Here is a 24877-nt window from a genome sequence, read left to right as displayed (position 1 = left end):
AACTGTTGGTTGTTTGTGTGCCTTCACCCAAAGTCAAATCATTTTCTGTCACTGTATATTTGTCCCTCTTTACTCTCCTTCCCTGGTAACCACTTCACTTTTATCTATGTCCATGAGTCTCAGTTTATATCTTACCTATGTGTGAAATAGTATAGTTCTTAGCTTTTTTCTGATTAGCATTCAATTTTATGAGTGCATTTCTTTTGTCTATTACATACTCTCCTAATAGAAATTTGATTTTATTTCAATATTTGCTTTGTTTTGTGTTATTACAAATAATGCTGCAGTGAATATCCTTACACACATGAAAGCACTTTTCTAGGGGCTATATCTAGAAGTGGAATTGCCAGGGTGTAGGTTATCTGCATTTTCACTTTTACTACACAATTTATCTCCTGTGTTACTATACCGATTTACACCCCTCTTAGAAATGTTTGAGAGTTCTTGTCTTGTCTTATCCTTGCAAACATTCAAATGGTCAGACTTTTTTCATTTTCCCGCATCTGGTAGGTGAAAAGAAATATTCTACTGATTTAATTTCTGTTTCTTTAATTTCTAGTGAGGCTGAATATCCTTTCATGTGTTTATTGGCCTTTCAGATTTCCTCTTTTGTTACTAGCCTCCTTATATTCCATATGCATTGTTTCTCTTGGATTTTTTTTTATCTTTTTCTCATTGATTTATGGATACTCTTTATGTTCTAAATAGGGTCCAGCAAACGAGCCCATGGGTCAAATCTCACTCACCACTTGTTTTTGTGTAGTTTGTGAGCTAAGAATAGCTTTTAAGTTTATTTTATTTTTTATTTAGAAAATTAAATTTAATAGGATGACATTGATAACAAGAGTACATAGATTTTGGGTAAACATCTCCACATCATTTGGACAGTCGATTATGTTGTATACCTATCACCCAGAGTCAAATTATCCTGTGTCACCTTACATTTATTTTAAATGATTCAGAAAAAGATTTTAAAAGAATAAAATCACAATGAAAATGATATGAAATTCAAATTTAAGTGTCTATAAACAGTGTTTTATTGGAATACAGCCTCATATTTATTTTATGTACTGGCTGTGCCTGCTTTTGCACTACAGTGGCAGAGCTGAGTAGTTGCAAAAGAGAACATCTGGTCCACAAAGCTTAAAATATTTATTTTCTTTGCAGAAGTTAGTAGACCCTGTTCTAGATTGATCCTTAGTCTCTAACATTTATTGCAGGTTATCTTCTTTCATCTCTATTCTGTCTTACAACTTTGCTTTTGGTCATAAGACTGAAACTAAACTCTAAACTCTTGAATAAAAGTTTAAAATTTTAATTTATTCACATTTATTAATCTTCTCCCATGTTGTTTCACATCTTTCCTTAGTGGTTGCAAATATATTGTACTATATTTTCTTAAAATGTTTGAAGTTTTGTTTTTTACTTTCAGATTTTTATATACATTTAAATTTTTCTTTTTTGGCAATGGGATAATGGTGTGAAGAGAGAATCTGATTATTATTTTTCACTTAGGGAGAAAGGCAGTTTTCCTAACTTATTTGTTGAATAGCTTTTTCTTTTGTCTATTTTGTAATGCTACTTTCTCACATATGAAGTTTCTTTATTTACATTGCAAGTCTGTCTTCTGGATTCTTTATTCAGTTCTTTCCTTATCCTTTGATTAAATATTTCTATATTCTTCTTGATGTTAGTGAGTTCTATTTTTCAACCACTTAATCATTGTTGTATTCACATTTCCTAGTTCCTTGGGAGAAAAATACAAAATGGTAATAATCTAGTAAGAATTTTATTAATGACAAGTTTAGGGAAAGAAATACTGTTTTTGAATTTTATATATTACATATATGAAGGTCCTGTAGTTAGCTTTTGTGGTTTTTTATTTTTTTATTTCAGAGACAGAGCGAGAGTCAGACAGACAGGAACGGAAAGAGATGAGAAGCATCAATCATCAGTTGTTCGTTGCAACACCTTAGTTGTTCATTGATTGCTTTCTCATATGTGCCTTGACTGCGGGCCTTCAGCAGACCGAGTAACCCCTTGCTCGAGTGAGCGACCTTGGGTCCAAGCTGATGAGCTTTTTGCTCACACCAGATGAGCCTGCGTTCAAGCTGGTGACCTCGGGGTCTCAAACTTGGGTCCTCCGCATCCCAGTCCAGCGCTCTATCTACTGCGCCACCGCCTGGTCAGGCCCTGTAGTTAGCTTTTAATTTTAATTTGTTGTGTTAACATGAATTCAGGTGTCCCACTCAATATAATTCCCTCACCCCCACCCTCTTATCCCCCATTGCCTGCCACTCCCCTCTTCCCTTTGGGATTTGCTGTCCTGTTACCTGTATCTGTGTAATATATATATATATATATATAAATAAAATTTCACTAATCCCTTGTAGTTAGCTTTTAATAGCTTTTTTTTTCTTTAAACCTTTTGATCTTGAATTTTTATTTTCATTGCCATCATTATCACAAATAGTATGGTAAAGTTTGGGTGCTTACAAGTATGTTGTTATGCTAAGTACTTTAAAAAATTTTTATAAATAAATATACACCTATTAATAACAAAGTGTTATTTAAGTATATTGAAATATATAAAGTATAATTTATTTAAAAAATTAGGGCATATTCAGATAATATGATTTATTTTGGCTTTTTGTTACTTTGGGTTTTAATCAAATGTCATTACATATAAACATAGTTGTCAGTCAAAACAGAAAGATGCCATGCCTTTTCTTGGGGATGAAGTTGCAAAGGGTAGATTTAATTTTTAGTCTGTCAGTAGCATTTATTTTATCTTCTCATGTAATAAGGTTTATTGTGAACTGTGTAACATAAAATAAATACTACTAGTGCTTTTGAAACTCCTTCATATATATGAAGGCAGGTATTTTGGTGAAAACCATTTTATCCTGACTCCTCAGATATACAGTAGTTGTTTCTCAGGTTTCTGTTTAGACATCCTGAGGGTAGAGGTCAGCAACTGAGAGAAAGCCAATATTAGGGAAACAAAGGGAGGTTTAATTAGAAATGAGCTGGAAAAGTAGAACCTTATAGACCATGTTAAAAATTTTGATGGGCAATAATTTAAACATTAAATGGGATAACAGATTTTCATTTTAAATAATTAGTTGCTTTGTGGATAAACATTTTGAAGAGAATGAATATAGGAATGGATGCAGAGTGGAAATGGAGACAGTGGGAATTAAAGAGACATTTAGAAGGAAACATTAGTAATATTTGGTGATGAATTCATTGAGATTGGTGGGGCTGTGATAGAATATCAGGTGTGAAGGAGTGAGAGGAAGATTATTAGAATTTCATGTTCAGGTATTTTGAATTTGAGATATATTTGAGACCTTCAAGTAGAGATTTCAAAAAGGCAGTTGTTACATAGATGGACCTTTCCCATTTTCACACAAATAAATGAATAAGGAGTTTACTAGAATAATAATGGATTTAAAAGTAAAACATATGGTAAATATTTGGGTTGACAATTGAGAATCATTACAGAATGGTTACATGAGAAAGACTTAACTTGGTTTTCAGAAAACAACAAAGGATTAAATTTTACTTTTGGGTGTTTATGTTTTTCTTCATGTAGTTCTAGATCTAGAAATGCCAATGTGCTAAATAGAGGTTAAGATTAAATCAGATTTTGGCTCTGGCTGGTTGGCTCAGTAGTAGAATGTCAGCCTGGCAAGTGTATGTTCTGGGTTAAATTCCTGATCAGGGCACACAGGAGAAGCGTCCATCTGCTTCTCCACTCCTCCTCGTCCCCCTTCTGTCTTTCTCTCTCTCTTCCCCTCCCGCAGCCATGACTTGATTGGTTTGAACACATCAGCCCTGGGTGCTGAGGATGGCACTGTGGAGCCTCAGCCTAAGGCACTAAAAATAGCTCAGTTGCCACCATGACCCTAGATGGGCAGAGCATCAGCCCCAGACACGTTTGCCAGATGGATCCCAGTTAGGGTGCATGTGGGAGTTTGTCTCTCTGTCACCCTTCCTCTCATTTGGGAAAGAAGAAAGAAAAAAGATTAAGTCAGATTATAAATTGACTCTTTGTTAAAGAGGCATATTATTTCTTCTCATTCCTCTACCTTCTATTCTTTATCTTGGTTAATGGCATTATAACCCAATCAAGAACTCTTAGGCATCCAGAATTCCCTATTCCCTTCTTTCACTCATGCAAATTAATTCAACAGCTTTATTTTATTTTATTTTTTTTAGCACCTACTATGTATTAGATACTGTTTAGGTATGGGAGTAGAACAGTGAATACAACATTATTTGCCCTTTTGGAACTTACATTGTAGTGGAGAAGGTGGCCAAAATTAAGATAAATAAGTAAAATATACAATATTTTGGTGATAACCACTAAGGAAGAAAATGAAGCAGAGAAAGGAAAAATAGACCTATATGAATATGATGTTGGGGGGGTACAATTTTAGATAAGGAGGGGGAAAGGCATCATTGAAGGGGCATATAGGTAGCTACCTGAAGGAACAAGCCATACCCATATCTAAGAGAAAAGTATTCTAGGCAGAGGCCTTGGTATGGGTACAGTCATGGAATGTTTAAAGCAAGGGGGGAACCAGTATGCTTCGGTGAAGTCAGAGAAGTAAGAGAGTAGGAAATGAAGTCAGAGAGATAACGAGGACCAGTTTATGTAGCACCTTGCTCTAAGGACTTTGAATTTTACTGTTATTAAGATGGGAAATCTTTGAAGGGTTTTGAGAAGAGGAGTGTCACAACCAGATTTGTGTTTTAGCAAAACCATTTTGATTGCTGTATTAAGAATCCATTAAAACCAGGCTGGGGCAGAATCAAAGAAACCAGGTTATAGATGAAAGGTGGACCTGACCAGGCAGTGGTGCAGTGGATAGAGCATTGGCCTGGGACGCAGAGGACCTAGGTTTAAAACCCGAGGTCACCAGCTTGAGCACGGCTCATCAGGTTTGAGTCTAGACTCGCCAGCTTGAGCACAGGGTCGCTGGCTTGAACATGGGATCATAGACATGACTCCATCGTCGCTGGCTTGAGTCCAAAGGTCACTGGCTTCAGCAGGGGGTCACTTGTTCTGTTGTAGCGCCCCTAGTCAAGGCACATATGACAAAGCGGTCAGTGAACAACTAAGATGCTGCAGTGAAGAACTGATGCTTCTCATTTCTCTTCCTTCCTGTTTGTCCCCATCTCTCTCGTAAAAAAAGAAAAGAAAAGAAAGGTGGCTTGGACCAGGGTGGAAGTAATAAAGGGTGAGAAGTAGTTTGAATGTGTTACGAAGGTACAGGTGATAGGATTTGCTGTTGGATTGTACGTGTAGTGTGAAGGGAATAGAGGGATTAAGTTTGACTCCCAAGATTTTTTGACTTGAGTGAATAAGAGAATGGAGTTGCTGTCTCTCAGAGATGAAGGAGATTGTGAGAGGGGCAGGTTTATAGAAGAATATTAAGATACGTTAAATTTTGAGGTGTGACTCTTTGGTACTTAAAGTAAAGATATAGGGTAGGCAATTCCATATTTATCGAGTTAGTTCATGGACGAAGTCCATCTAGAGATATAAATTTGGGAACCACCAGCATATAGATGAAATATAAAACAGGGAACCTGAGATAACCAAAAGTCAGATAAAAAAAGTGATCCTTGGGGACACTCCAGCATTTAGAGATTGGGGAGATAAGAAAGAACAAGTCAGAGAGAGTAAGAAGGGACCACAGAGGTAGGAAAATAATAGTCTTGGAAACTAAATGAAGAGAAAACTTCAAGGGAAAAAGAGCAATTAAAACCATCAAATGTTGTTGATAAGTTAAAAAATAAGAAAACTGAGAGTTGACAATTGGATTTAGTAATGGACTTTATAGGAGATCTTGAAAAGAGAATTTTTTGGCGTTGTGTGGGCCAAACCCTTGATGGAAGAGGCTTTGAGGAAGAAAGGAAAAGAAAATTGATAGTGATTAGAAACTTTTTTTTTCCTTTTATTGATTGAGAGTTTGGGGGAAGGAGAGAAGCATCAACTTGTTCCATTTAGTTGTGTATTCATTGACTGCTTCTTTTACATGTCCTGACCAGGGATTGAACCTGCAACCTTGGTGCACCAGGATAATACTTTATTACTAAGCCACCTGGCCAGGGCTAGAAACAACTTTTTAAAATAGGTACAGCCTGACCTGTGGTGGCACAGTGGATAAAGTGTTGACCTGGAACGCTGAGGTTGCCAGTTCGAAACCCTGGGCTTGCCCGGTCAAGGCACATATGGGAGCTGATGCTTCCTGTTCTACCCTCCTTTCTCTCTTTCTCTCTCTGTCTCTCTTTCTCTTCCATCTCTAAAAGGAATAAATAAATAAATAAATAAATAAATAAATAAAAATAAAATAGGTACAAAGTCTTTGCAGTTCTGTGTCCCAATATTCCATGAACTTATCCTTTCCTCCTTTTTTGTTTTTTTGTTTTGTTTTTTTTACAGAGTCAGAGAGAGGGACGGACAGACAGGAAGGAGGAGAGATGAGAGGCATCAGTTCTTCGGTGCAAAATCTTAGTTGTTCATTGATTGCTTTCTCATATGTGCCTTGACCAGGGGGCTAGAGCAGAGCAAGTGACCCCTTGCTCAAGTCAGCGACCTTGCTCTCTAGCCAGTGACCTTTAGGCTGAAGCCAGCGACCATGGGGTCATGTCTGTGATCCAACACTAAAGCCAGCAACCCTGCACTCAAGTTGGTGAGCCCATGCTCAAGCCGGCGACTTCAGGGTTTCGAATCTGGGTCCTCTGCATCCCAGTTCAACATTCTATCCACTGTGCCACCGCCTGGGCATGCCCTGTCCTTTCCTCTTTATTCTCGACACGAATGCATTTAACCAGACTTTCTATTCCTCTGGGCTTATTGCAATGATCTCTTTGCCTTTAGCTTATGATCCCAGCCCCATAGTGCCAACTTATGTACACTTGCCAAATTTGTCTTTTGAGAACACTAAATTTTTTTACCCAGAGTTATCAAAAACAAGGAAAGTCTGAGTAAACTTCACAGCCTAAGGAGCTTATAGAGATATGATGACTAAATGTAATGTGGTATCATGAAATGAAAAAAAGACATTAGAAAAAAAACCTAAGGGAATTTAAAGTGTGGACTTCAGTTAATAATAATGTATTGCCTGGCCTGTGGTGACACAGTGGATAAAGCGTTGACCTGGAACACTGAGGTTGCTGGTTCAAATCCCTAGGCTTACCTGGTCAAGGCACATATGGGAGTTGATGCTTCCTGCTCCTCCCCGCTTCTGTCTGTCTTTCTCTCTCTCTCTCTTCTCTAAAATGAATAAATAAATTTTTTTAAAAATTAAAAAAATAATAATGTATCAGTATTGATTCATTAGTTTTAACCAAATGACTAGACTAATCTAAGATGTGAAACCAGGTGTATGAGATCTCTCTGTACTATTTTAGCAATTTTTCTAAGATACTCTATTCTAAACTAAAAAGTTTATTTAAAGACAAACAAGCAAAAATATGTAATTATAAACAGCTTTTTTAAAGGATACTCTTATTAATTCATTTTAGGTTTGGTATATTGTATAGTCTTTGTGCACCTTGAAAGCACAATCATCAACTTTTAAAATACTGACATTATTTTGATTGCTCCATTTATAGTTAGCAATTCTACTTTGTTTTCCTGTTATTAGTCGTCATCATTGATTACTAGCTACTGTATTTCCTTATCTATAAGACGCTCCCATGTATAAGACGCACCTTAATTTTGGGGCCCGAAATTTGAAAAAAATGTATTACATAAAGTTATTGAACTCAAGTTTTATTCATCATAAAATTTATACAACTCATCAATGTCAAAATTTCCATCCATTAGCTTGTCCTCATCTGTGTCTGATGACGAATCATTGTCTTCAACAGTGAGCGCAAAAACAAGTGTGAAAAGTGGGAAATGCAAGTAAAAAATCTACACTCACCCCAAATTTTTCACACAAAAAAGTGTGTCTTATACATGGGGCAGTACAGTATATTATGAAAATCAAAACATTCTCTGTTTAGCAGAACTTTTCTTAAGCTACAGGTCAGACTTTCTAGACATTTTAGATGCCTTGGGCAAAATGTAAATTGATGACTCATCCTAGGGAAGTGATTTTTTTTGTTCTAGAGTTAGAGTAAACAAACTAGATCTATGAAAACTTGTGAACTTGCCACTTGTATATTCTGGAAAGCTTTGAAAATATTTTATAGTATACTTTTTAAAAGTATTAGCTATAGTAGCGATGACACTATGTTTTCTTAATTGAATTTATTGGGGTAACATTGGTTGATAAAATTATATAGGTTTCAGGGGCACAATTTTATAATACATCATCTGTATGCTGTACTCTGTGTTCACCACCCCAAGTCAAGTCTCCTTTCATCACCATTTATCCCCCTGATGACATTATGTTAAGCAGTATATTTAATTTGGTAAAGAATGCTTCCTGTTCTCTTTAGAGGAAGAGACACTGTAAATGTCTTCTTAAGAGCTAAGTCACTTAGGTGGGTCTGGGCCTACCTATAAACACTTCTAGTACTAAATAGAGATCGATAAGACTAATGTGGAGGATAAGGTCATAGTGCTTCGGAATGTTGCTCTTTTTTTTTTTTTTTAACAATAGTTTGGATAAAAAAAGGAAGACACTGAATACTTTGTCTCAAACCACATCAATATCACTTTTTCTTTCTTGTATTTGATTTGATTTTATGAATGCACTAATTTTAAAGCTGGCTCTTAACAAAATCAAGTAAACTATTTTTTTTTTTAGAATATACACTTCATACCATCCCCCAAGTTGGCACAAAAATATGATGAAAAAGGCTTTCAAAGGCACACTTTGAACATTTTACAGTTCAGAGAAAGTGATATAAATAATTAACTATTATCCAGTGTGGCAGTACAGTGAAACAGATATGTATATTGTGCTATGGAAGCACAGAAGAGGGAAAAATTAACTCTCTTTCTGGTAGGCATCCAGAAAGTCTTTATAGATAAGACATGACATATAAGCAATTTTTTGGTGTAAGGATATTCATGATGATGATGATAGGTGAAGATTCCAGTTGTCATTTAATGAGTGTTTACTTAGTGGCAGATGGCATGTATGTTTTATGTACATTACTATATTTGTTTCTAATCTTAACTTCATAGGGTATTACTATGTCAACTATAGATAAGGAAACCAAGGTTCAGAGAATTTAATTTTTCTAAGGTCATATTAATTATAATAGTTCAAAGATTCAGCACACCTCAGTTCTGATAGACACCAAGCACCATTAACACACACTTTATTATATTGTCAAAGAGGTATTGTCAAGTGCATATTAGGTAAAGGAAACTAGTATAAATAAATTGAGGTCTTATAATGCATTTCCTCTTTATTGTGAAGTATTGATAGTTTGGTGCTTGCTTACTTAGTATAGGTGAATGTATTATTCAGGATTTTATAGTTGCAAGTAACAGAAAATTTGACTCAAAATTGCTTATACCAAAGGTTAAGCACACTTTTTCTTTAAGGGGCAGATAAATATTTAAGGCTTTGCTGGTCATATCGTCACAACTACTGAACTCTGCCATTGTAGTGTAAAAGTAACCGTAGATTGTATATAAAGGAATGATCATGGCTGTGTGCTAATAAAACTTTATTTATGGATACTGAAATTTGAATTTCATATTTGTATGTGTCATAAAATATTATTGTTTTAACTTTTTTTCAGTCATTCTTAGCTCATTAGCTGTCCAAAAATAGGTGGCAGACCAGGTTTGGCTTGTGGACTAGTTTACTGACCTCTTTTATATAATGATGATAATTTATTGGATTATATAACTGTAGTCAAGAGATAAGGTAGTTTTCTTTAGTAATTCAGTGTCAACAAAGACCTCAGTATCTTCCATCTCTACACCCTAATTTTCATCGTGTTAACTTGATCCTATGGTTCATTTCCCTTGTATTTTTAAGATGGCAGCCAGAATATCCAGGATCACCGTGGGTTGTCTTTCATGTCTAGGGAGGGACAAGACCCTTTCCAGAAGCTCTTTCTAATGTCTCTAGAACTTAGTCCCATTAGGTTTCACCCCTACCACGCCACAGGAACCATACTAAGTCATCTGCATTGACTAAATTTAATGATCAGTTTTCATCAGTCTTCATATTACTTGGCCTAGCAACATCTGATCTTTTTCATTTCATAAGACCTTTTTTTTCCCTAGACTTCCATACATTTAGTTTTGTTCCTATTCTCTAGCTACTACATATTGTCTGCTGGCTTTTCTTTCTTTTTTGTGTGTGTGTGTTTTTCTGAAGTTAGATGGGGGGGCGGGAGGAGGCAGTCAGACAGACTCCTGCTTGTGTCTGACCGGGATCCACCCGGCATGCCCACCAGGGGGTGATGCTCTGCCCATCTGGCCCATTGCTCTGTTGCAACCGAAGCCATTTTAGTGCCTGAGGCAGAGGCCATGGAGCCATCCTCAGTGCCCAGGCCAACTTTGCTCCAGTGGAGCCTTAGCTGTGGGAGGGGAAGAGAGAGATAGAAAGGAAGGAGAGGGGGAAGGGTGGAGAAGCAGATGGGTGCTTCTCCTATGTGCCCTGACTTATAATCGAACCCAGAACTTCCACACACCAGGCTGACGCTCTACTGCTGAGCCAACCAGCCGGGGCCTTCTGTCTCTGTGTCTTTTATCTATACCAGGGGTAGTCAACCTTTTTATACCTACTGCCCACTTTTGTACCTCTGTTAGTAGTAAAATTTTCTAACCACCTACTGGTTCTACAGTAATGGTGATTTATAAAGTAGGGAAGTAACTTTACTTTATAAAATTTATAAAGCAGAGTTACAGCAAGTTAAAGCATATAATAATAATTACTTACCAAGTACTTTATGTCATATTTTTGCTGTTTGGCAGAATAAATCTTTATAAAACAACTTACTTTAGTTAAATCTATCTTTTTATTTATACTTTGGTTGCTTCGCTACCGCCCACCATGAAAGCTGGAACGCCCACTAGTGGGTGGTAGGGACTAGGTTGACTACCACGGATCTATACTCTTTTTATCTCTACTGAATTCTTTGGGATGCATATGGTTTAAATGTGATTTATGGGCCTGACCTGTGGTCACGCTGTGGATAAAGCATCGACCTGGAACTCTGAGGTCTCTGGTTCAAAACCCCAGGCTTGCCTGGTAAAGGCACATATGGGAGTTGATGCTTCCTGCTCCTCCCCCTTCTCTCTCTCTCTCTCTCTCTCTCTCTCTCTCTCTCTCTTACTCTCTCTCTCTCTCTCTCTCAAAATGAATAAAAATGATTTATGTACTGGTGACATATGTCTGTTCTTCTCAGCTCATTTGTCTAAGAGGTATCTCAGATTTAGTATGTCCAAAACTGAGCTCCAAATACCCTTCTCATCCCCAAGCCCATTCTCTCACTGTCTTTCCTATCAGGTAATTGCAGCACCATTGTTTGGACCCAAAATATTGAATATTTTGGCTCCTTCCTTTATCTTTCTCTCTGATAACAGATTCTTTCCACTGTACCTTCAGAATATACCCCAAATCGGACCACTTCTGTGTTCACTTAGCCAATGTGTTCATCCTTCTTCTGGATTTTTGCAGTAGCTACTTAATGGGTCTCTGCTTTTGCTTTCTTCCCTCTTCAGTTCCCCCCACTATCCCACCTTAATGGTTTGTGTTTTTGTTATTATTATAACAGTAGAGAGTCTTGAGAAGAAAGCAGAATTTTGTAACCAGACAGTTTTAATTTTAGGATTGCTATTTAATAGCAATGTGATTTTGGGAAAGTCACTTCTCTAAATCTGAACCTTAACTTAAAATTGGCCTAATAGTTGTTTCATACAAGTATTATTAGTATTGAATAAGATAATGTTGTAAAGAACTTACTGGCACTGTACCCAGCAGAGAATAGATACTAAGCAAATTTTGGTTCATTTTCTCTTTTCTAACCCTAAACAGATGTGGTGCTTTTTACCTATTTCTGGTTATAACAGTACTATTGTAGCCAGGGAACATTGTGTGTATGTACCTCTTTTTAAGAGTCCCTTGCTAATAAGTAAGTGGTCTTCCTTTTGCATTTTCTTTAACTTCCATTTATGTCCTTCAAATCATGTCTGCCCTTGTTGTCATTATGTGGATACAATTCTTTTATATGCTTCACCAAGTGTATACTATTCATATCTGAATAGTAAAACTTTAAAATTATGCATTTGTATTCCTTTCAGTTTTAATACCTTCAGCCCCTATTAAGGTCATATATTTAAGTTTGTAAAGAAGGATTGAAGACAACTTCAAAATTTGAACTCAGAAATCTAATATTTATTCTAGCTGAGAACACTATAGATGGGCTTGGGCTGCCAAATTCAGGGTCAGTTAACTTGTTTATTTTTCAGCTGTAACATTTTGATTCTGAATGGAAAAGAATAAATCATTTAAAGTATCCTCTACTTTCAGGAAAGAAAACATTTTTCTTGGAATTGTTTAGGCACTTTCCTATTATACTTTCCCTAACTTAAATTCCTTCATTGGAAATCACTAAGTACTGAGTATTCTCTATATGGTTGGTATTTTTTCACTTGGGAATGTTTTTAGTGCTTTCATACACCTGAGTTGAAAGCTGTCTATCCTATGTGGTAAATTCTCCTATGACATTATTCCCCTGTAAAATAATGGGAATAGGAAATCTATTAACAGCGTTTCTCAGTTTTAAAGATACATTGTTTTATATTATTTTCTGGATTTAACTCAGTATGCTGATTAAAAAAATTGATTTCTGAGGATTATTTCAAATCCAGAAAACCTCAGCCCTGAGTTGAGAAGTTAGCAATTGAATTGGACAGTCAGGTCTTTATTATTATTATTATTATTATTATTACTGTACCTGTTACATCAGTTGGGTTTCCTCTATTAAGTTCACAATGTAGGGTGGGACAAAAGTAAATTTACATTTGTGAGCATGTGACATACAGAGTTTATTCTTGTATTATTATTTATTCTTGTATTTTTTATATGAACAACTATAAACCTACTTTTGCTCATTCTGCAAGTTTGAAGTAAGTCTTTAACTCAAGTTGGTAAATAAATTCTAACTTCATAGTCATAGCCCTGCTCTACCTTCTACACTCCTGGATGAGGTAACCAGTGTTATGCCAATAACTTGACTTGCTTGACAACTGAAGGTCTTCTGTTTTGTCCGTAAATGTAGATGTGTTATGTGTGTGAGCTCTTCTCCATGCTAAAGGAATTTTGTTAAGCAAAGCAAAAACATTTAAAGTACTGTACATCATTGCAATCTTGCTATTTTGGATTAATGGATTCATTGGTTCCATAAGCATACCACAAACACTGTATAAAGAGATAGAAGTATTTTTCTATTTTATCTTCACAGCAGTGGTGACTTTATTCTTTCTTAACAATCTTTAACTGAGAATTAGTCTCAACCCTTATGTAGTGAGTTGCTCAAATTTACTGCAACGTATTTCTTTTTTTTCTTCTTCTTTTTGTATTTTTCTGAAGTTGGAAATGGGGAGGCAGTCAGACAGACTCCCGCATGCGCTAGACCGAGATCCACCCGGCATGCCCACCAGGGGGCAATGCTCTGCCCATCTGGGACATTGCTCTGTTGCAACCAGGGCCATTCTAGTGCCTGAGGCATAGGCCACGGAGCCACACCCAGCGCCTGGGCCAACTTTGCTCCAGTGGAGCCTTGGCTGCGGGAGGGGAAGAGAGAGACAGAGAGGAAGGAGAGGGGGAGAGGTGGAGAAGCAGATGGGCGCTTTTCCTGTGTGCCCTGGCCGGGAATCGAACCCAGGACTCCTGCACGCCAGGCCGACGATCCACCACTGAGCCAACCAGCCAGGGCATACTGCAACATATTTCTGATTTAATTTTTAAAACTCAAAAAGTTAAAAACATGTTAAGAGTATAATTGTCAAATGGCCAACAGATATATGAAAAGATGCTCATCTTCTTTAGCTATTAGAGAAATGCAAATCAAAACGGCAATGAGATACCACCTCACACCTGTTCGATTAGCTGTTATTAGCAAGTCAGGTAATAGCAAATGTTGGAGAGGCTGTGGAGAAAAAGGAACCCTCATACACTGTTGGTGGGAATGTAAAGTAGTACAATCATTATGGAAGAAAGTATGGTGGTTCCTCAAAAAACTGAAAATAGAACTACCTTATGACCCAGCAATCCCTCTACTGGGTATATATCCCCAAAACTCAGAAACATTGATACGTAAAGACACATGCAGCCCCATGTTTATTGCAGCATTGTTCACAGTGGCCAGGACATGGAAACAACCAAAAAGCCCATCAATAGATGACTGGATAAAGAAGATGTGGCACATATACACTATGGAATACTACTCAGCCATAAGAAATGATGACATCGGAACATTTACAGCAAAATGGTGGGATCTTGATAACATGATACGAAGCGAAATAAGTAAATCAGAAAAAAACAGGAACTGTATTATTCCATACGTAGGTGGGACATAATAGTGAAAGTAAGAGACATTGATAAGAGTGTGGTGGTTACGGGGGGGAGGGGGGAATGGGAGAGGGATAGGGGGTGGGAGGGGCACAAAGAAAACAAGATAGAAGGTGACAGAGGACAATCTGACTTTGGGTGGTGGGTATGCAACATAATTGAACGACAAGATAACCTGGACTTGTTATCTTTGAATATATGTATCCTGATTTATTGATGTCACCCCATTAAAAAAATAAAATTATAAAAAAAAAAAAAAAAAAAAAAAGAGTATAATTGTGTCAAAATTGGTGACTTTTTGTCTTGTCATAGGCTTGCTGACTTGAAACTATGTCTTAAACCATTTCTAGCCTGTGTTTTTCCTGTAGATTGTTTTATTAATACCCTGATATTTTATAGATCATGCTAATTTCATACTCATACTTAAAACCTTGTTTTTATTTAATTTTCTTTTATTGTTTAGGAAGATAGTACTGGTGAGGGAAAAGTCTGTGTTTTATTCATATTCTCACATACTTCCAGGATGTGTTTTGGTGTTAAAACAAAGAATATGATACATATATATATTATTTTATCTGCATAGAAAAACACCAACAATAAAAATGTAAAATATTTTTTAATAGCACTGTTGCTTATTGTACTTCATTCCCAAGTAGAGGAGAAGGATACTAGCATAAAAAAAATTGAGTGATCACTAAGAAGGAAACTTGACTAGGTTGATATTTGTACATACTGATACCTGATATAAGACACCATAGATTAATTTAGTTTTCTATTTTGATAAATAGGAATTTATATATTTATTAAGTCTTCATTCCATAATAATTTAGAGCTTCATAATATTTTATCTTATTTTCTTTGTCTGTTGGCCTATAAAATTACCCAGTCTGAGTTTTGTTGATTGTGTACTCAGGAACAATTCAACATTTTCTTCTGCACTTTGTTTCTTCTGAAAACTGACAGCTAGATTTGACTGGACTCAGGTTTGATTGCTTTGGCAAAACTAGTTGTTTTGTTCCTGTCATCAGAAGGCATATAATCTATGGTTTTTACTCTTTTTTGATGTTATTGCCTATTGATTCTTGGTGCCTGTAGAGCTATTAGTTCATTGCAAGTTGTGAAATGGTGCTATTTTAATTGTCTTATTATCTGAAATAATTTTATAAGGAGATTCTCTTATGTAATCTTTGGCTCCTAGTATGTGTTTATATAGGAAATGTAGAATGAATTGCCTAATTATTTTATTTCTCTGGTTTTCTAGATAATGACCTGGGTCCCTATTAACCTCAGACCCAGTTAGTGTGGTGGCATTTAAAAAATATATATATATATACATATATGTTATGCTCTCATGACAATGAGAGCTCTTCATTGAGTCTTTTTGCTGCAACCCCAGTTGTACACTGTCTTTGATAACTTCCTTATCATCGAATATGTCAGGATATTCCAGCTTTATCTAGTACATTTTCTTTGCTAAACCGGCTAGTTCTTTAAAAAATCTTGGCTTCTTTTCCTCCCTGACCCTTTCCTTCCTCCCTCTCTCCCTCCCTTTCTTTTTTCTTTCCTTCCTTAGAGAGAGAGACTTCCACATCTGCTCCAACTGGGATCCACCTCGCAAGCCCTATCTGGGATCAATGCTCAAATCAAATGAGCTATCCTCAGCACCCAGGGCCGACGCTTGAACCAGTCGAGCTACTGGCTGTGAGAGGAGAGAGAGAGAGAGAGAGAGAGAGAGAGAGAGAGAGAGAGAAGAGAGGGGGAGGGGAAGAGAAGTAGATGGTTGCTTCTCATGTATGCCCTGGCTGGGGATTGAACCTGGGATGTCTGCATGCTGGGCCAACACTATCCACTGAGCTAACTGGCCCAGGCAAGTCTTTTTTTTTTTTTTTTATGGGGAATCATATTTCAAGGTCACAGGGATAGGCACTAGGGATGGTCATTGCTACTTGGTCAGTTACTGCGTCTGGGCATTTTCAGTGGACAGAGTTAGGATGTACCTATGCATTTTATAAAGTTGTACTGATATTTCCAACATAGGGTCAATGCCACAGAGTTTTTACTTAGTTTCTTCTATATAATTACTTATATAGTTCCTTTCTTCTACACTGAGAATTCCAGTTTTTAAAGAGATGATAGCATTAGAGTATCCTGTCATTACTTATTTGTTTTATCCCTACTTATAAATACAATGGTCTCAGAGCATTACCGGCACCAATTTTGATTACTGAAATGAGTTAAATTTTTTTTTGTTTATGATTTTTTCATTTATTCCCCTATTTGTTCATGATTATACCATGTCTACTACATTATCAGATCCTATAGCCATTACATACTATAATCTGTTTTAAAACTCATTTAGTCTTTTTTTAATGGTATATTTGCTTAAAGTCTGTTTCCTATTTACTTATTTATTTATTTATGTTTTGTGACAGCTGTGATGAACATGGGGGTGCATGTGTCTTTACAAAACCAATATTTTCAAATTTTGGGAGTAATAGATACCCAGTGGAGGGGTTGCTGGGTCATATGGTAGTTCCGTTAGTTTTTTGAGGAATCACTATACTTTCTTCCATAATGGTTGTACTAATTTGCATTCCCCCAGCAGTGAATGAGGGTTCCTTTTTCTCCACAGCCTCTCTAACAGTTGTTATTACCTGTTTTATTGATAATAGCCAATCTAACAGGTGTGAGGTGGTATTTCATTGTAGTTTTGATATGCATTTCTCAAATATTGTAGCTAGTGAAGATGAGCATCTTTTCATATATCTGGTGGCCATTTGTATGTCTTCTTGAGAAGAAGTGTCTATTCAGGTCCTGTCCCCATTTTTTAATTGAATTGCTTGCTTGTTTGTTGCTGAGCTTTGTGAGTTCTTTGTATATTTTGGATATTAACCCCTTATTGGAGCTGTCGTTTGCAAATATCATCTCCCATTTAGTTGGCTGCCTATTTGTTTTGTTGTCAGTTTCTTTAGTTTGATATAGTCCCATTTGTTTAGTTTTGCCTTAACTTTCCTTGCCTTTGTTGTCAAATTTATAAATTGTTCTCTCCAGCCAAGGTCTGTGAGTTTAGTACCTATGTGTTCTTCTATGTAATTTATTGTTTCAGATCTTTTTTTTTTTTTTTCACAGAGACAGAGAGAAAATTGGACAGACAGGGAGAGAGTTGAGAAGCATCAGTTCTACATTGCAGCATCTTAGTTGTTCATTGATTCCTTTCTCATATGTGCCTTGTCTAGGGGGCTACAGCAGAGCAAGTGACCCCTTGCTCAAGCCAGTGACCTTGGGCTTCAAGCCAGTGACCTTTGGGCTCAAGCTAGCATGGAATCATGTCTATGATCTCACGCTCAAGCCAGCAACCCCATGCTCAAGCTGGATGAGCTCGCACTCAAGCCAGATGAGCCCGCGCTTAGGCTGGCGACCTCGGGATTTTGACTCTGGGTCCTCTGCGTCCCAGTCCAATGCTGTATCCACTGCACCAATGCCTGGCTGTTTCAGATCTTATATTTAGGTCTTTGATCCATTTTGAGTTAATTTTTGTGCAGGGGGACACACTGTAGTCAAGTTTCATTCTTTTGCATGTGGCTTTCCAATTTTCCCAGCAACATTCCTTTTTAAACTTTTCCTCTTTTTCAAAAATTTGTTAACGATTTTCATTATTTTACCTTCTAGTTCTTTAGATCTTTTGTTTATTTGCTCTGTGTTTCTTATAGTTTAGTCTTCATTACTGAAATTATTTTTTATCTTATCTAATTCTTGGTTTCTGTCTCCTCATTTCCCAGTTTGATTTATATTGTTCTTTCACATATTACACAATTTTTTTATCATTCAAAAAACATGTAAATGTAATTTTTACTATAATAAAACATACATCCCTAGGAATTATTTGACATACATTAGACAAGCCGCTGTAATTAATTTAGACATTGCCTTAAATCAAGACTTCTAAACTGGAATTCTGTGAATGAACTTCAAAGTTGATAACATTGCTTCATTATATGCAAAGTAAAGTGTGTATTTATGTGGATAAGTAAAGAAGGGAATATAAACTATCCCTACAAAAAATCTAAGGTTAAGAACCTTTACAAATATCAAATATTTTAATGATTGAAATAATAAGATATGAAAACAAATGATAGATACAGTAATTTTAAGATACAGGTGGAACCAAGAATATATTATATCAACTTCATGATTTATTTGCTCACACTTTTTTTTTAATTTTATGCAGATGGAGGGAGCGAGGAACCACAGGATCGAAGACAGTCAAGTGTAGACTCTCGACAAAGCCGCTCTGGGCAAGGTAAATTTGCATTGAATTTACTATTAAAATTAGAAACAAAAAGATATCAGCTATACTTTCCTGGTACTTAATTTGAGGACAGCGGCTTTTGCTGGGTCTAGGTTAGCTTATTCTAGGACTTTAAATTTAGAATTTTAAATATTATAGTCTTAAAGTTCTGTATATCACTTGTACAAGATAAAAAAAAATGAAAAATAGTCATGTCATTTTTAAAATGATATTAAGGTTTTAAGTAATTTTGAAGCATTGCAGTATATGTCTAGATATCACTTTTGGAATATAAACATAAGTAAATTTTTAGCAGTAACATTTCTGGAATATCATCACACTGGGTTTTTAAAATTTTGTCAATGCCGTATTTATAGTTTTGGGTCTCAGAAGAAATGGCTTTTGTTTATAATTCCTATCTTAAATTAGGATCTCCTTTTTTTCTGTTTCTGTTTAAAATTTATTATAATAGGCTTTTAATTGGTTTTTGAAGTGACAGCTTACAAACTAGGTAAAAATATTTTGTATCAGTAAAATTTTCAAACGGGCCTCTCCTTAATTACCTTATTTAAAATTGCATGAATAGCACTCCCATTTTCTTTCTTAATCATAGTACTTATCACCTTTGAGTTTATTTTCTCCATCCAAAACTAGAACAGATGTTCCATGATTGCAGAGATTTTGTTTGATTTCTTCATTCCTATGTTTTCAGTGCCAAGACTAAGTTCCTAGTCTATATAATAGTTACTGTGAAAACAGTAACTATCATTTTATTGAATGAATGAAATAATCCTTTAAGAGAGTGAGAATTGAGAATCCAAACTGATGAATATGTTACAAAATTTCAGGCAGTCATTACTGAGTTTGATTTTAGAAATTCTTTATTACTTACAAATGAATCAAAGCTTTTATAAATGTGTGTTTTAATCCTGTAGAAGCTCCTGTTTCATATATTCCATAATCCTGTTCTCCTCCTGCCCCCAACTTTGTTCTTCTGAAGTTTTAGAGTTACATTATTTTTTATAAAATTAGAATTAAAAAAGGAATTGTTTATGCAAGTTGATTTGGAAATTTTAACTTGTACTTGATCATTTTGAGGAATCTGACTAAAAAGAAAGACACAAGTGTACTCATCAGAGATTTCTTTTTCTTTTAATAAATAAATTTTTATTAATGTTAATGAGGTGACATCAATAAATCAGGGTACATATATTCAAAGAAAACATGTCCAGGTTATCTTGCCATTCAATTATGTTGCATACCCATCACCCAAAGTCAGATTGTCCTCCGTCACCCTCTATCTAGTTTTTTTTGTGCCCCTCCCCCTCCCTTTCCCCTCTCCCTCCTTCCCTCCCATCCCCCCACCCCCACCCCTGGTAACCACCACACTCTTGTCCATGTCTCTTAGTCTCATTTTTATGTCCCACCGATGTATGGAATCATGTAGTTCTTGGTTTTTTTCAGATTTACTTATTTCACTCTGTATAACGTTATCAAGATCCCACCATTTTGTTGTAAATGATCTGATGTCATTTCTTATAGCTGAGTAGTATTCCATAGTGTATATGTGCCACATCTTCTTTATCCAGTCTTCTATCGAAGGGCTTTTAGGTGGTTTCCATGTCTTGGCCACTGTGAACAATGCTGCAATGAACATGGGGCTACATGTGTCTTTACATATCAATGTTTCTGAGTTTTGGGGGTATATTCCAGTAGAGGGATTGCTAGGTCATAAGGTAGTTCTGTTTTCAGTTTTTTGAGGAACCACCATACTTTCTTCCATAATGGTTGTACTACTTTACATTCCCACCAACAGTGAATGTGAGGGTTCCTTTTTCTCCACAGCCTCTCCAACATTTGCTATTACCTGTCTTGTTGATAATAGCTAATCTAACAGGTGTGAGGTGGTATCTCATTGTAGTTTTGATTTGCATTTCTCTAATAACTAATGAAGATGAGCATCTTTTCATATATCTGTTGGCCATTTGTATTTCTTCCTGGTAGAAGTGTCTGTTCCTGTCCTCTTCCCATTTTTTTATTGGATTGTTTGTTTGTTTGTTGTTGAGTTTTATGAATTCTTTGTATATTTTGGATATTAGGCCCTTTCTGAGCTGTTGTTTGAAAATACCATTTCCCATTTCTTGGCTGTCTGTTTATTTTGTTAACAGTTTCTCTTGCTGAGCAAAAACTTCTTAGTCTGATGTAGTCCCATTCATTTATCTTTGCCTTCACTTCTCTTGCCTTTGGAGGCAAATTCATAAAATGCTCTTTAAAACCCAGGTCCATGAGTTTAATACCTATGTCTTCTACTATGTACTTTATTGTTTCAGGTTTTATATTTAGGTCTTTGATCCATTTTGAATTAATTTTCGTACAAGGGGACAAGCTGTAGTCGAGTTTTATTCTTTTGCATGTGGCTTTCCAGTTTTCCCAGCACCATTTGTTGAAGAGGCTTTCTTTTCTCCATTGTGTGTTGTTGGCCCCTTTATTGAAAATTATTTGACCATATACATATGGTTTTATTTCTGAACTTTCTATTCTGTTCCATTGGTCTGAGTGTCTATTTTTCTGCCAATACCATGCTGTTTTGATTGTCGTGGCCCTATAATATAGTTTGAAGTCAGGTATTGTAATGCTCCCAGCTTCATTCTTTTTCTTTAGGATTGCTTTGGCTATTCAGGGTTTTTTATAGTTCCATATAAATCTGATGATTTTTTGTTCCATTTCTTTAAAAAATGTCATAGGAATTTTGATGGGGATTGCATTAAATTTGTAAATTGTTTTGGGTAATATGCCCATTTTTATTATATTTATTCTTCCTATCCAAGAACAAGGAATATTTTTCCATCTCATTGTATCTTTTTCGATTTCCTTTAACAATGCTTTGTAGTTTTTGTTATATAGGTCCTTTACATTCTTTGTTATGTTTATTCCTTGGTATTTTATTTTTTTGTTGCAATCGTGAAGGGGATTATTTTTTTGAGTTCGTTTTCTAATATTTCATTGTTGGCATATAGAAAGGCTATGGACTTTTGTATGTTAATTTTGTATCCTGCGACCTTACTGTATTGGCTTATTGTTTCTAGTAATCTTTTTGTGGAGTCTTTGGGGTTTTCGATGTATAGGATCATATCATCTGCAAAAAGTGATACCTTTACTTCTTCTTTTCTGATATGGATGCCTTTTATTTCTTTCTCTTGTCTGATTGCTGTGGCTAGAACTTCTAGCACCATGTTAAATAAGAGTGAAGAGAGAGGACAACCCTGTCTTGTTCCTGATTTAAGGTGGAAAGTCCTCAGTTTTATGCCATTTAATAGGATGTTGGCTGATGGTTTATCATATATGGCCTTTATCATGTTGAGATATTTTCCTTCTATACCCATTTTGTTGAGTGTCTTAAACATAAAATTGTGTTGTATTTTATTGAATGCCTTTTCTGCATCTATTGATAAGATCATATCAATGTTTTGTTGATATGGTGTATTACGTTAACCGTTTTATGTATGTTGAACCATCCTTGAGATTCTGGGATGAATCCCACTTGATCATGATGTATTATTTTTTTAATATGTTGTTGTATTTGATTTGCCAGTATTTTGTTTAGTATTTTAGCATCTGTATTCATTAGAGATATTGGTCTGTAATTTTCTTTTTTTGTGCTGTCCTTGCCAGGTTTTGGTATGAGAGTTATGTTGGCCTCATAAAATGTGTTTGGCAGTATTGCTTCTTCTTCAATTTTTTGGAAGACTTTGAGTAGAATAGAAACCAAGTCTTCTATGATTGTTTGATAGAATTCACTAATATAACCGTCTGGGCCTGGCCTTTTATTTTTGGGGAGGTTTTTAATAGTTTTTTCTATTTCCTCCCTGCTAATTGGTCTGTTTAGACTTTCTGCTTCTTCATGACTCAGTCTAAGGAAGGTTGTATTGTTCTAGGAATTTATCCATTTCTTATAGATTGTTGAATTTGGTGGCATATATTGATAGTTTTTCGTAGTATTCTATTCTACAATAATTCTTTGTATATCTATGATATCTGTGGTGATTTCTCCTCTTTCATTTTGGATTTTGTTTATATGAGTCCTTTCTCTTTTTTCCTTGGTGAGTCTTGCCAAGGGTTTGTCAATTTTGTTATTAGGCAGTTTTCTTTTTAATTTTTTTTTTTTTTTTTTTTTTTTAATATATAAATAAATTTTTATTTTAATGGGGTGACATCAATAAATCAGGGTACATACATTCAAAGAAAACATTTCCAGGTTATCTTGTCATTTAGTTATGTTGCATACCCATCACCCAAAGAGAGATCGTCCTCTGCCACCCTCCATCCAGTTCTCTCTGTACCCCTCCCCCTCCCCTCCCCCTCTCCCTCCTTCCCTCCCCCCACCCCCCATAGCCACCACACTCCTGTTCATGCCTCTCAGTCTCGCTTTTATGTCCCACTAATGTATGGAATCCTGCAGTTCCTGTTTTTTTCTGATTCGCTTATTTCACTCCGCACAATGCTACCAAGACTCCACCATTCCGCTATAAGTGATCCAATGTCATCATTTCTCCTAGCTGAATAATATACCATGGTGTATATGTGCCCCATCTTCTTCATCTAGTCCTCTATTTTTTTTACAGTGATTAAAAGCCTTTAAGCAAACTCTTGGCCAATACAGCAAGAATCCATAAATGAGTAGTGTCCTTAACATGTTCCCCAAGTCCAAGTTGGCCCCCTCACCATGCCAAATCCCTGAAAAATGCAACCCAACCACAGTTCAGTCTGTTAGGAGCTGTCAAAGGGAGCAGGAGTCCAGGAACGTTCCCCACAGGAAAAGTCCGTATGGCACTGGAATTGTTGTCACCATTCTATACTTTGCAGCTCATGTCCAAGTCCCAATGACCGCTGCTTCTAGCTGGTAATGATTCAGGTAGACTGGAAAAAGCCATTTGCAGCATGCGTGGATATGGAGCTTCTGTTCTCCTCTGCCTGGAGAGTTGAGACCAGGTTGCTTTTCCCTGGAGCTCTGTGACTGTGGCCTGGTAAAGAGAACCTTGGGATACACTAAGCTGGGTGGCAAAGGTAAATTCATAATACAAGTTGGCCAAAGGAGGAAAGAGAGCTCTAAATTAAGAGTAGGTCCCAGCCTGAAATATGAGTGGGGCATTGAGGTAGGAGGAATAAAGGAAACACTATATATTAAGCAAAGCAGCAGAAAATAGGACTATCAACACCCACAACAGAGATCTTTGAGGGAAGAATAAAGAACCTGACTATTCAGGCAAAACATAGTTAAGTGGCCCTTGTGCAAATGAGATCAGTTTACCTGCTTCTTGGAAGAAATACCCTAGGCTCGTCCACAGTGTCGTAGATGGGGTCGACGGCCCTGGGCACCTTCAGCCTTCAGTGGCAAACCCCAGCATTCTGGGCAAGGTTAGGTCATAGGTGGCTGGAGCAGGCCTGGAAGAGACTGAACCCTCCCTTAGAGGAGCGAGGGGGAAGCCCACCTTCCAGTGTCCCTGTTTCCTCACAGTAGAGGTGTGTAAGCCTGGCAGGCTTTAGCTCAATGACCTTCCTTTCCACTATTGAAGCAGGACCCAGATGGCATCCTATGAGACCCCTTTGTGGTGCTGGAGCCTTTAAGGGTGTATCCTAAAAGCTGGTAGTTCCCCCTGATTTCTATTGGGCTTTTTCTGCCTCTAGGTATCTTAAAAGCCATTCTCAGAAGATCTCGCTGAGGGGTTTGAGGATCCCCATCCGCCTATATAAATCTTTTCCATATATCTGGAGCTATTTGGAAAAAAGACAGAACAGTGTTATTAGCTAGATCTAATAAAGAAGGTAGATTTGGTGTCTCCTGTTCATCAGCTTTCAAAAGAAATGTAAATTTTTTTTTTTAAGTAAAAAGCATGATATGGTAGACCCATCGGAGTCATTGGCCTGGTGTGCAGGATTCCCGGGTTTGATTCCCAGCCAGAGCACACAGGAGAAGCGCCCATCTACCTCTCCACCCCTCCCCCTCTCCCCCCTCCCGGTCCCTCTCCTCCCGCCCACAGCCAAGGCTCCACCGGAGCAAATCCACCCTGGGCACTAA

The 24877-nt window shown here is 36.6% G+C and overlaps 1 protein-coding gene across 6 annotated transcripts in view; it reads left to right on the top strand.

Annotated features, from left to right (window-relative positions):
• The window catches only part of TANC2 (tetratricopeptide repeat, ankyrin repeat and coiled-coil containing 2), a 398932-nt gene that overhangs the window by 86407 nt on the left and 287648 nt on the right, over positions 1-24877 (top strand). For all 6 annotated transcript variants that reach the window (XM_066262672.1, XM_066262671.1, XM_066262670.1 and 3 more), the window contains exon 3: positions 18742-18813. In XM_066262672.1, the coding sequence (XP_066118769.1) occupies positions 18742-18813 (72 nt within the window). The remainder of the gene's footprint in view (positions 1-18741; positions 18814-24877) is intronic.

Source organism: Saccopteryx bilineata, chromosome 2 (assembly GCF_036850765.1).
Source record: "Saccopteryx bilineata isolate mSacBil1 chromosome 2, mSacBil1_pri_phased_curated, whole genome shotgun sequence".
NCBI lineage: Eukaryota > Metazoa > Chordata > Mammalia > Chiroptera > Emballonuridae > Saccopteryx > Saccopteryx bilineata.
Note: the sequence above shows the minus strand (reverse complement) of the source record. Positions and strands in the feature narration are given on the sequence as shown.